Genomic DNA, 13,781 nt, shown 5'->3' with positions numbered 1-13,781 from the left:
CTTCCTCTACTAGTTCTATTAACTTTGAATATAATATTTGTTAAAGTAGTCTTGTGAAAGTTAGGGAATTAGTTTATACATAAAAATTATATAGACCTAGATAATGTACATCTGGCGTTAGCTACTGAACTGCAGAATTAAAAATTCACAAGTACGGTTACGTAGTACTATACACAAGATTTCTGTGTAGGGAAAAAATTTCTGGTAAACTGATTCAAAGGTCTAGCTTTATTTTATCTGTACATTGATTGACATCTGTCTCACCTGTCCTTGCAGAAGATTGTGGTGCATACGAGGAGAAGGAATTTGACCTGAAGTAAAGAAGAATACAAATATTTTATACAAAGATGTAGTTCTCCGGGCAAACTATATTTACAAAACTAGCTGTATGTAAATGTAATACTCCAAACTATTTCAACCTCATATTGTGACAACTCAGAAAAAAGGGCAATATTGTTTGAACTCAGTGGCATAACTGACTCTCTTTCTTGCTTGAAATGTAGACATTACAACAACTAGATACCACACTTTATCCAACATCCACTTCAAAGTTCGCATGATTTTATTAGGCAAATAATAGCATTGCTTTTCTGTCCCACCTGGCTCTATTTCTTGCAGCAGGAGCACTTGACGGCCTTTTTCTCTTTTCCTTTGCGGTTTTCTGTTCAGCTTCGAACGCGGCCGGATCCGCGATGAACTTGGCGTCGATCCTGGACCGTTCCCGTGACGCTGAGCGGCCGTGTACCGTCGCTGACATCGGCCGTGCGGGCCCCTTGACTGGGCCGGTCCCCTGCGCGTAGCGTATGCCTCCATTCAACAGCTGCTGTAGGTAGGGGGATGGGGTGTGGGTGGATCTGGAAGGAACATTAATTCTTTTTAGACATATTACAATTTACATAGCATTGCTTTTAAGGAACTATGTTATTTTTGTTCTCTATTGTCATTTTGTATGTGATGGGGTGTGCGTGGATCTGATCATGAGAGGAATATTTCTTTTTAGATAAATTGTACAACCAACACAGAAATCATATTACATAGCATTGCTTTTAAGGAACTATGCTATCTTTGTTCTCTACTGTCACTTTGTACAGAGAACTTTATTGCACGACAGTTGTACACAGTACAAAATTAAAGTATGGCAACAACTATTAAACATAATACAAAATTGAAGTATAGAATAATACATGGTACAAAATTAAAGTATGGCAACAACTATTAAACATAATACAAAATTGAAGTATAGAATAATACATGGTACAAAATTAAAGTATGGCAACAACTATTAAACATAATACAAAATAGAAGAATAGAATAAAACTTAACAACATCCTGATCAATAATACAATACAATAAGGGCTAGCATAAGTTTTTGATATAGTGTTAAAATCGAGTGGGGCTAATCATTAGTTTCGGTATTTTCATGCCTTTGCATGTTTTAATAATGTAAATACGAATGTGTAGACCACAGGAAAAATAGCCTCTTATGAGGCTAATTATGGATCTAAATAAAACTCAGAGCAACGCAGTATAATCTCGTAAGTCAATGAAGGTTAGACATCCAGGTAATAAGATATGCAAGGTAACAGTTTCTCAAGCAACTGGATGGAATTCAGAAACTGTAAGACGTTTCAGGTAACATCCTCTATCTTTCGTCAGGGACTAGAAAGACGTGACTGTCACTGACAGAAGACAGCACTGTCTGAAACATCCAACTGTTTCGAAATTTTATCTGTTAAGTGCTTATGTAGCCATTACCTTGCGTTGCATATTGTAACTATTAGTTTTGAATTGTCTTCACTTCATTAACATATCTATTCAGAGTTTTGGTATAAAACCTAGTTCTGGCAGATCTTTCCTTAGTCACTGACGAAAGATAGCGGAGGCTGTCTGAAACGTCTGACTGTTTCAAAATTTTATCAAGTATTTTGGGCCTATGGTAGTTTTTGACTTTTTTGTTAGTTGGGCGAAAATTCCTGAATCCTGACATGAATGCTCCAGGTTTATTGTACATCAAAATACAACGTCACATATTAATCGGTCCAGAGGACCGTACAACTGTTACACTAGTGTTACATTTACTGCTTCACTGAATTCAAAAGAAGAAAAGCACTTAAGCAAGTTAGGGCCACCACAAAACAGGAAGGCGTTTTACAATGCCTATTAATGTTTTCCACTCAACCAAGCAAACACTAGTACTTACCCCTTGCTCAATTTCACAAATTTTTCCATATCTATAAAAGCAGAAGTCCGTTTTGCTACGTAACCCCCATGATGCGTGGAAGAGAAAGTTTTGAAACAACAGCGAGTAAAAGTGAGACGTTACGATAACAGGCGATTCTGGTAGGTCGCAAGGAAGGAAACTGTTTATCTTGCAACGTGCGCCGTGGTCAACACGACCGGTAGCAGGTAAGACGATAGCGCACCTTTCACGCCGCACAATGGTGAACAGTATGCTTTACACTGCCTTTTCACGCACGACTTAAGGTGTGAAAAAGGCCGGGAGAGTGATAGGAAGCCTTAATAGGCTGGATTCCCTTACACAGTTGGTAGGAATTAGGGCACGAGCAATGGAGACTATAACAGTTATCCTTTGATTGCTGTTGCCTCTATTGTCGTGAAGATAGTTTTGAAACGTGATATAAGGCATCTAATGCTCTATGTAAATTTGACTTGTCTTGCAAGAGTATCACCTGTCAAACTACTGTCAATATAAAAGCCTATTAAAATGGCTAGTGCTAAAAATGGGTCATTTGGAGTTTGACTTCATCTCATTTCAGAAACTTACTTTTTTTCAGTTATAAATATGAAAATGTAGAATATGACTCACAGTATTCAGGGTCAAATTGAAGCTGATATATTGTTGCACAATCTTCAATTTTTGCCACAATTTAGGAGATGAAAGCTGTTACAATACTTACAATACTTGCAAAAATTGGTGAATTATGAGTTCTGATTTACATTTTACATCCAGAAAAAAAAAACACAGTTGTAGATTGGAGTGTTTCTTTTGTGTACTATGTTTTTGCCCTGGTATTCACAAGAAACGACTGGCAGCCACACGCCAGTGTGAAACAATCCCCACAACCGTATTTACACTAAATAGAATCTACAGTAACTGTAGCCACTGAATACATGTACATAACCCCCTACTGGCATGTACATGTACATGTTGTATGTGAAAAGGCAAAAATATTTTCTGCTTTTGTTACCACTAGCACCTCGCAGGCATTTTGAACCTGTGTTAGATCTAAGATCACTTCTCCCCTAGTACCGTAAATGCAGAAATGTTTGCGGTTGTTTTATGTTCAGGGTTTTCGCGGTGACCGTTTCACCGTGAACTTAAAACCACTGCAAACATTTTGTCCAATACTATAGCGCTGCCGCAAACTTAAAACCACTGCGAACACTCCATTTTTGCCTTGGAGCGAAATAAAAACCATGCAAACTTAAATGCATTTACAGTAACTCTGCCTGAATTGTTTTCCTGGTTTTTTGGTAGTGGACCCATATCTAATACTTTTACAAAATGTACCTTGGATGAAATTTATATGAATAAAGATATTATCAGTATATTGTGAATTCTAGGGGCATCTTAAATGATTAAAAAGTCACGATATTTGTGACCACATCTGTGCACAGCCTACAATAATTACTGTAGCACAGTCATGTACATGATGTAGTCATAATCATGACGCAAATGTATGAAGCACTCCTGCGGAGGAAGGTGTGTGTCTCTTGATCTCTCTCCTGCTTGGACGTGGGCGGTGTGTCATTATCAGCTGTTCACAGTCACGCTTCTGCTGTAGGGATCATCCACGTGATGATTGAAAAGGGTAGTCTTGCCATGAGCCTTAAACTACAGGATAACTAAAATGCTTTCCTTTCAATATTTTTGGACAATTTTGAAATGTCTGTCAGTGAAACTGGAAGGATTTAGATAATTCAGATACTGATACTGATGATCATGAAATACTTCTAGAGTTTGGACTGTTCAACTATGAAAAAATAGATGACTAATGCGGCACTGAAAGTGCAAATGCGATAGATTTTTTTCCCCAAAAACGTCCTTGGCACTACTGATTAAACCAATTTTTCTTCTCAAAATAATAAAGAAAATTGAAAAAATTTGAAAAATTAAAGTGTGCTGATATATCTTACTTAATGAATACAAATTTAAAACAATTTACACTTTTTATTTTTTCATTCTGAAAGACTTAATTAATATTGCAAGAAATTTTATAAAGATCTAGTCTTCCCCCATCTATGGTATTACTGAACCTTCCCTAAGCCCCCCATCACACAATTTGGAATATACATCTGATGATAATTCAAAGGTACCCTGTCAATTTAACGCCTTATAAAATATTCATGCCAAGAGAAAATGCACTGAAAAGACTCCTGTCACGTGGAAATGAATTCACAATCACTGAGTGTCATAAATTCTATTCTTGTCTCTTTCCACAATCGTTATCTTTCCACAGTATTTATAAAGCAGATACTTCAAGTAGCGCATCACATAATATTATACAAACATAGACAACACCAAATCAGTTTTATTATTCAGTAATGATTAAAGTAAACGTCAAGGAAAAGAAATAATTAAATTCACAGCATCTCCCCCGGTAGACAAAAATGGTGCGGCCCTAGTTTGAAATGTCCCTGCAAGTTTGACACCTACAACGAGGAATGATGGAACGTGTCATACAGGGGTCGTTTCCTCGCACGTTTTTGCATTTCATTGGAATTCCACCGAGCCCTATGTAAAACCCGTAACCTGTGATCTAACGGGTAGAGTTCCACATCAAAAACACACTACTTCTGAATCCCAAACTACCTCTGCCGTTATCTCTGTGGTGCACCCTTCTCTCTCTACATAATATATTCCCCGGGATTAAGTGGAAACACATGATTCACCATAACACGGCGCGACACGGTGTTTAGTGTGGGCGGGCTGTGTCGTCGGTTGTACCGTGATTTCGTTGCTTGCACGTCCGTCGGCGGCGTGTGTCAACTGCACAGCGTGTTCCCATTGTCACCTGGGACCAGCCCTAACCCAACCGTACCGGGGAAATTAATTACCACGCATGCTAATCACGGAACATTCCTCCCCAATCTGAAGCCCACTGTGGTCGCGAGGGGATCCCCCCGGTGCTACACGGAGAGTCTGAGCCGCCATGGAGCCTCCGAAGTCCCCGCACCCGCGCCCGAAGTCACCGCTCCCCAAGGCCATGAGCGAGATGCTCTCCGAAAGTAAGGAGAAGATCACCAGCATGTTCCACCACTCCCAGGATCCTCCAGCCAAAATGGCTACAGAGGTAAACCTCTCTCCCTCTCTCTCTCTCTCCTTAGAATGTCCTTCAAATACCCTCTCTTGTGCAGCTTTCTGTCCACAAGTCTGGGTTAACAACAGTCGAGACTTCAGCACCAAGACAAGGGCATCCCTCAGTGGTTTCCCTTCCTGTCTATCTCTCAGCTTTGATTAGATTACAAAACTATCAGCTGTAGTGAGACCTCTGCGAGGGGCCATCTTTTATTAGAGGTCACGCTGCCATGGTACCACTGCCATATTGATTTTTTTTCCTTCCTCTCTTGACGTAATGTTCAAAATGGGGAATAAATGAGTAGAAAAACACTGCTGAAACCGTATCTCATTTATATTACACGCGCATACAGTTGGTACGTGTGGAAAATGATGTCGGTACTGATTAGTAAACTGCCGTTGAGGCGTGATATGTGAATGAATAGGAATCTTTCAATGACCTTTATGCCAGCTGACATTCCAGTCCCGAAGGAATGCACAATGAAACAAACGTTCATCTACATCAACTCACACGCACACATGTACACTGAACAGGCCTGGCATTTCATACTGTATAAAAAATTATGCATATGCCATCATCTGAGTGCTTTTATGGTGGCAAATACTACAGATGTTGGGGAAAAGTTGCCTTGTTGTAAATCAATGTAAATATGCAAACAGTACGATTCATGTTATGAATTTTGTACAGATATTCAGAGTACTATTTCAAATCTAATGTAAACCAAGCTGTTCTAGAAACAAATTCTAGACATTTTGTTGAATCTACGTCTTTTAGAGAATGCGTTTTTATTCATTGCAGTATTACTTTTAGGTTAGGTATCTAAAGCACTAAGGCTACACCAATTTAATTTCTTGGTTAACAGATTTTTTAAAAAGTCATGAAAACAGAAGGCTAGGGTGAAAATTAAACTTGCACCTGACCCTGTTCACTCCCTGATACTGTGCACCAAAGTACAAACTTTCCTCTGAAATTCTGTTTTCATGTTGTTTTTCCAATCTAGCATTTTTTTAAATTTTCGTTTATTCCGTTAACTAAGAAAATAAATTGGTGTGGCCTATAAGGGATCACCAGTATCAAATGAACAACTGAAATTTGGATAAAGATGATCTATACTGCAATACCTTATCATATAGTCATGATTGTACTGTGTGCAATTTGTATATATATATGGCCATTGTTTTGTAAAATATATTGACATATAACAGTTAGTATAGAAGTTTGTGTATGATGTGTATGAGATGTGTGGCTATGCAGCCATATACAGTATCTGGCTTATCACAAGCTTGCAGGCACCGACTTATTCCAACAGGAGTCATCACCGATGTTCTGTATTTCACCTTGCCACTAAAATGACTCAAATTCAATGTCACTTGGAGCATTCAAGTACATAAAATGTGAGAGGATTTACCATGTACATAAAATGAAAGGATTTGCCACCTTTTTAGGTAATAAACTGGTTATGACTATGGTGAGAACAAAAAGAGGCGACACTTTATCTTTCATTTTTTGTGTACTAAGTCTTGATATTATTGTGACGTTGTGAAGGAATTTTTGTGAGTTGTGTAAAATGGAACGACCTGCTATTTTACAGATGCTAGTTGCATGTTGTTTCTATTTCCTATGTTGGTATCTTGTAGCAATGATCTTGATTGTCAAAATGGTAACTGGGTTCATTAACTGCTAGTCTATTTAGTTACATTCTGCCACATCATTTTAATTTCTTGGTTAATGGAATTTTTAAAAAATATGCTGGATTGGAAAATCGACAGGAAAGCAGAATCTCAGAGGAAAGTTTGTACTTTGGTGCACACAATTTCAGGGAGTGAACAGGGTCAGGTGCAAGTTTTCACTCCAGCCTTCTGTTTTCATGATTTTGCAAAAATTAAAAAAAAAAACGTTAACCAAAAAATTAAATTAGTGTGGCCTTATCTTGCATTGGTTACAACTTATCCCCATCCTACACACGTCAAGAATGGAAAAGGAATTTCCTGACTCTGACAACTCTGTCTTTCCAGCCAACATATAGTTAAAAAGATACTTGGCAATAAATACACTTGAATCCAGACACACTCATGGAACGCTCATGGAAAGAAATTCATACCAAATGGAAAGCACAATTATGGTAACGCACAAACATGAGATGTATGTAATTGCATTGTGCTCTCAATTATGTACAAATTGCAGTTTCAATGAGCGCTCTCAATGTGTGGTTTACATTCAAGTCATATTGGCACTGACATCACTGTTACTGTTATTACACTCAGTCAGTGAATCATGATCAATTTTCTCAATTATATGTCAATGATTGAACTTTACACTGCCATGATAGGTAATAGTCTCTAAGGGATTACCAGTAGTTCTTTTAAGTCTTATCATTATGTAGGGTACAAATGTAGATAATAGCCTTGTAGTATTGTCATGGCTCGAAATACTTTTTTGGGGTTACATGCAAAATTGCAAGTTGGCAAAAATTTTACATGCAATTTGAAATTTTTTTTTGCCATATTATAGTCGGTATGTACATATAACTGCTTTTGCTGTACATACAAAATGTATACGTACATACTCAGCCTGACATAGCAACTTTTATAGCAAAATTAGAAGACTAAACATCTAAGTACAGATTTACTTATGTAGCCTTTATTGTTTAGTAGTCAGAGACTAATTTCTCCTCTAGCAACTGTCACTTTGTCACTATTTTGCACAGCGCAACCGGGTATGTGCTTACACGATCCACTAGCATTTTCAACTTGCAAAATTGAAAATTGTTTTTACTTGCAAATCTTGAAAATTGCTTGCAAATTGAAAGTTGGTCAATTGTATTTCGAGCCCTGTCTGTTGTTTAATACATGTAGCTGTTACCATACACTATACTGTGATTGCCAAGCCATCAAATTTATTATTATCATTATTCGTTAATTCATAACACTGCTGAAATGTTTTCAGATAAGTTTCTCTGTGTTTACAAAATTATATTGCTTACATGTGTTTGTACATGAGGGATGATTCAATTTTCAGTAATTTGTCATTTGTAATCAGTCCAGTACTATATTAGATGTCAGTATAAATATTACTTGTACTAAATCTGTAACAAACAAACCTGAGTTTGTCTACCTATACAATGTACTTAATTAGAGAAACTTAATTATGTATGATTATGACAAATTGTGGGTGTTGATGAGGATATACATGTGGATGACCTTGTGAATATGACCCTGTATAATGATGTCAAAATTGATTTTCTTCTTTCCTTTGTGCTTAAGAATTACCGTCGAGTTGTGGCAATATGAATATGTGCAGATAAAAATTGCCAGACTTATTTATCATTTTCCATCAAAACCTTGCCCAACTGAGGCAGGCAATGTGAACATAATGTGAATTGTAAGGAATTCATATTTGACTATTCTGTACATATGCATGGTTCCTGCAAGCACTTTACATGTACGTAAAATATGTATGTAAAATATAAAGCTGTCCACCCTTGTCACTGCTGCAAAACTACTATAATGGTGTCGAATGGCAGAGTGGCTAGGTAAGCAGATGTAAGGTTGAAAGGTTTGATTCCTGGCGTTTCTAGTTAGATGGTCACTGAACCCAGGTGTAAAAATGGGTACCTAACTTCGGTTGGGGAGGTCAAAGGCGGTGGAAGGAGAGGTTTGGGTTCCACCTTCCAATGCCGTGCCCTAGACGTATAGTGGATAACAACTCGCCGCCCTACAGCCTTCAAATGGCTATGGGACCTTTACCTTAAGTTTATATAAATTATAGGCATTAGATAGACATTTCATGCAAGTTGTAAAGACACAAGTGTAATAGGCACATCAAGTGGAGGCTACAAGCAAAGACCAACCAAGATACATCGTTCGTGCTGGCGGACAAAGAAGATGACAAGGGACCTTGGGAATTTGTTGTTTAAGTAATTTAGACGAGCAAAATTTCATTTTGTAGATTCCTGTTTGCCTCAATGGTTCAAACCATGTAATACTTCTACTGTATGTAGTTATTCCTCAGACTGTGGCTTAAAACAAACCCCTCACTTGTCTTGATGCCATCAAACAATGTATAATACATGTGCCAGACAGCTTCATGTATAGATGAGTACATCATGGACGCATGTGGTAGTAGTACATGTATGTTTTGCAATGACAATGTACCAGGTAGAACAGGTAACATGTGATGCAAATGTTTTGCTCAGGTACTCTGCATCATCTTTTAAAAATATACTAATGGTGAAAATTTACAATCCTTCTTTTTCCCCCTAGAGCAATTGGAATTCCACATTAAACATTTTTACTGTGTTACGTAATAACTTGACACAGGCACTCTTTTAAGGTAAAGCAGTCATCCTCAATTGAGCTGAAGCATGGTGCTTTTTCAAGTATAGCTACAACATGTAGTGGTAGTGCAATGCGGCTTTGCTACGGCTCGCGTGTTTGACCAAGCACACCGGGTCACCCCTTCTCTTCTCGACAAGTGTGTTGGGTTCTTTTACGTGCAGAGGTTTGACACTTGATCGAGGCTTTTGCCCGAAGCTCCCTCATACACGGGGCCGCCGGCTTTACGTCACCATCTGAAATGACGAATGCAATGCCTTACAACATGTCCGAGCTGGAGTCAACCCTAGGAGCAAACTCGGGTCCCAGGATCCACGAAATTTGATCCAGATTGCGAAGCAGCGGGGTTGCGTTACCATGCAAACTATTTTCTCTTTTTTAATATCTACTCACCCCTTGTCCTTGGTCGCCTTCCTAATCTCGTCCAGATACTGTGCCACGATCAGATCCTCGTAACTGACGTTCCCGCTCGCAGAACGGCCCAGTTTGTGCGATGACAGGGACTTGGGCTTGTCTCTCTCGCGCTTCGACATGGCTGCAACAGTCTACTGTGGGGAGAAACAAAATATGTTACTTCTCATGTACAATGTATTTCGATGATGTTGTCCCTGTGGCGTAACTGGTAGCAGCCTCACAGTTGAGCTCATGGTTCCATTTAGTTACATGTAGTAACTGGGGGACCCTGGTTCGAATCCTTTGCAGGACATCTCTGGGGCTGCACTGTCTTTCGAAAGGGATGTAAAATGTCCCATGTTCAAGGAGGTGCCGCAAGCACCTTAAGGGGGGAAGAGCTATACCCCTCCAACTTCCAAGACCCTGTAAAAATATACCTTGCTACAGAAACAGCAAGGGAACTTGCTTCCCTGGCCTATAATGTACATGTCTGGGCACTACATGTACATGTACAAGGGTCTGAAAGATCGAAGATCATGAGACAGAAAAATGTGTTACCTAGTATACATACTAGTCTTGCTTGAGTATCCTTTTACTTTATAATAAATTGCCTTTAATTTTGGCAGCAAAAACACAAGGCCATTTTCAAATTGGACTCTATGAATCATGTTATCTTAAGCCATACTTAATGTCACCTATTATAATCAGTATGATAATACATTGTACAAGGACAATTTTCCCTGATAATCTATCAGCCATGAAATTTCACCCTATCATGATGATTTGTCAAAACTCTTAACATATGCCCTTACAATTGACCTGATAATAACAAAATATACTTGAATAACAAAATATAACATGCTTTAAACCAAAGGGTAGCAATGGAAGACAATTATTCATGTACCTCACGATCTGCTGTTCACTTTGATCTTGGCCATGGACATGTAAATGTTTAATGACATACTTATCGGTCATAGCAACGGGGGCAACAGAGACAAACTTTGGTTTGGGGTCGGTGGGGATCACTATCATCATGACCTGTACATGCAGTCATCACTGTACAATTGTCAGTATTTCTTCATGTTACACTTTAAAAAGTGTAACATGAAGAAAAGACTCTAGATGACTTAAGACACTATTTAATGTCTTGGGGACACCATTTCAGCTGCTAATGTAAAAACTTGTTTTTGAATGTACAGTAGAGTAAATGTTTAATATACATTAATATGATAATCATAATTTGGTAGCCAGAGAACTTCAGAGTACAGGTTGATATATCATGTCACGATCTACATGTATGTCATAGTTTATAATATGTTCAAAGGAAAGTTGGAAGGATGAGGACATGAGAGACAATCCAGTATTTACCAGCTTTGACTTTTCATTATTTATATAAGTCTTCATCATAATTATATGACAAATACAATGTAGTGGAGACACATGTACTTGCTTTCATTTCCGCCTGTCATAGTTTAGTTATTGAGAATAGATTTTTACCTTTTGCATCTCAAAGAAACCAAAATGTGGGACTAACATGTATGTATTTTTTACACTTCTCACACACTTCTTCAGGTTTTTCAAGTATACACATAACCTCGTGATTAGTGCGCCTTTTTACTGCTGCCTTTTCGAAGACGTTTTGTTAAAAGAATGTTTCTTCAGTAGCCGGTACACAGACTCTGGGGTACTCTCACCTCTCAAATAGAAGTACCCCCTGGAATAGAAGTACCCCCCGGACAAATTTTCAAAACGTAATATAAGTACCCCCTGGAATAAAAGTACCCCCCGGAAAATTTCAAAAATCGACAGTCGAGGCTAGGTAAACTGTGTCCATACATGTACAACTGTCACTGTCAGAGGGAAATAAGATAATAAGCAGGTAGGTAACTTATATTTAGTCAATTATGCCATACCTATTAAGTATATAGATATTGAACAGAATAACTGTCCATAGCTTGTTCAAATCATGATGATCTTCCTCGCCTCTTCGTAAAATATAATAGTAATATTGAAAAATTGGGCATAGGTTCCCCGCTATGACCCCTAACCGGGGGCCACGGTGCTTTCAAATTCAACAAGTGAAAATGTACATGATACATGCTTTTTCTACTTGGAACTTGAAGCAAGTGATCAAAGAAAATTGTTATATCATTTTATTATGACCGACAATCAGTGACATATAACAAAAATCATCAGAGTACTTTAAAAGTTAAATGTACCTGGTCATATTTTCTAAAGACATCAACCACAAAAAAACACAAATATGAACACAGTCCTTCCACAGAAGAAATATGTCTATAAACTTTTGCTCCATAGCGTCGAAAACAAAGTGAGACGCTCGGATTTCGAGTTCCCGCGGTAAATCCCACAATATTGAATAGAGATCGACTGTAAAAGTAGCTCAACGTCACAGACCGCACATACTAAGAAGTTACCCATTACGTGTTGACACTAGAAACCCACGATGAACCGCCAAAATTGGGAAAATCTTACGATTATTTAAAAAAATGAACCCTCTGAAAATAAATATGGCGCTGTGTGTCTATCGTTGCCCAAAAATATAATATTTCCCATGCGTTTACGGTATCATTTTAAAGATCGGTATCCGCACTACGCAATATGCTGCTAGTTTTACTGTCGCCATGCCTGAGAGTGGCGGCCATGTTTCGCGATTTCGCGCTGTTGTTTACCGAATCATATCGGACATATTTCTGCCGTTTTAGAGATTTTGTGGCCTCAAAACACATATCACAAGGGAAGTTAAGTTATGATTGTTGTTTTAACGTGTTACATGTCTTCTGCGAACAAATAATTCTTCCGCCGCGCTGCCGATACTACGGATATAGTGGTCAGGAAATTATTATTCCCTGTGTAGGCGAGCACCCTACTCCACACGTTTTTGATCAGCGTGCTTTGGTTTACGATGTAAACAGAGACTATCAAAGTTATTTATATGAAAATTGTATTTTAAAATGTCAATGTCGCGTCTTATTTTCCGGTTTACTCTGTAGCGTCATAGCGATATCGACCGATATGTTACGAGTGCCGCCAGGATACTTTTCACAAGGCCGTCAAAGCGGCGAGAAAATCAACGCCGGTAGGCCGAAAAATAGCGAATTACGAGCAAAAATACCTGGGAAATATGGGCAGAAAAACCTTAACTTACGATTTTAGAGGGATTCCTGATTTGCAAAGCCTCAATTTTTCAAAAAATAATAAACGTACCGTCTAGAATAAGAAAGTACAGGGTGGAACTATTGGCGAAAAAAAATAAACGTACCGGTACGTTTATTTGAGAGGTGAGAGTACTTTCAGGCTTCAGTCCATCTCATGATCAGTTTGACGTAACTACATTTAGTAGCCGTGCCAAGAATGTGTATCACAGTACATGCTGTAAATTCCATTGTTCCGACCACACTTAATGTCCCACATTAAGCAGTGCCCATGACTTCCGAGTGAAAAGTTGGGGACGTTAAATCCATTAAAACGTCAAGTGAGGCTGTGCAAATATGGACATGGCTGTTAGCAGTGGTACCCCGCCTTTTATAAACATTACAAGAAGGGCATTGTTATGGCACGCTATTGGCAACAAAAAACTTAATTGCATGTTTACCAAAATACCAATAAAGATCATGGAATTCTTTTTCAGAACGAACTCAAGTGGTTAGGTAGAGGACTTATGTCTAAATCAGAGAGCTTAGCTTTTGAGCATGTGTTCTTTTTAAAGTTGACA

At 38.4% G+C, this 13,781-nt stretch overlaps 1 protein-coding gene across 1 annotated transcript in view; it reads right to left on the bottom strand.

Moving 5' to 3' along the window:
- LOC136429495 (doublecortin domain-containing protein 1-like) overlaps positions 1–13,781 on the bottom strand; it is a 58,069-nt gene that overhangs the window by 41,313 nt on the left and 2,975 nt on the right. The window contains exons 2-4 of the mRNA XM_066419326.1: positions 10,049–10,203; positions 600–854; positions 265–311 (exon numbers count right to left, since the gene is read on the bottom strand). Coding sequence (XP_066275423.1) covers positions 265–311; positions 600–854; positions 10,049–10,188 — 442 coding nt within the window. The 5' untranslated portion in view covers positions 10,189–10,203. The remainder of the gene's footprint in view (positions 1–264; positions 312–599; positions 855–10,048; positions 10,204–13,781) is intronic.

The sequence above is a fragment of the Branchiostoma lanceolatum genome, chromosome 3 (genome assembly GCF_035083965.1).
Source record: "Branchiostoma lanceolatum isolate klBraLanc5 chromosome 3, klBraLanc5.hap2, whole genome shotgun sequence".
Taxonomy (NCBI): domain Eukaryota; kingdom Metazoa; phylum Chordata; class Leptocardii; order Amphioxiformes; family Branchiostomatidae; genus Branchiostoma; species Branchiostoma lanceolatum.
This window is presented reverse-complemented; position numbering and strand designations above follow the sequence as displayed.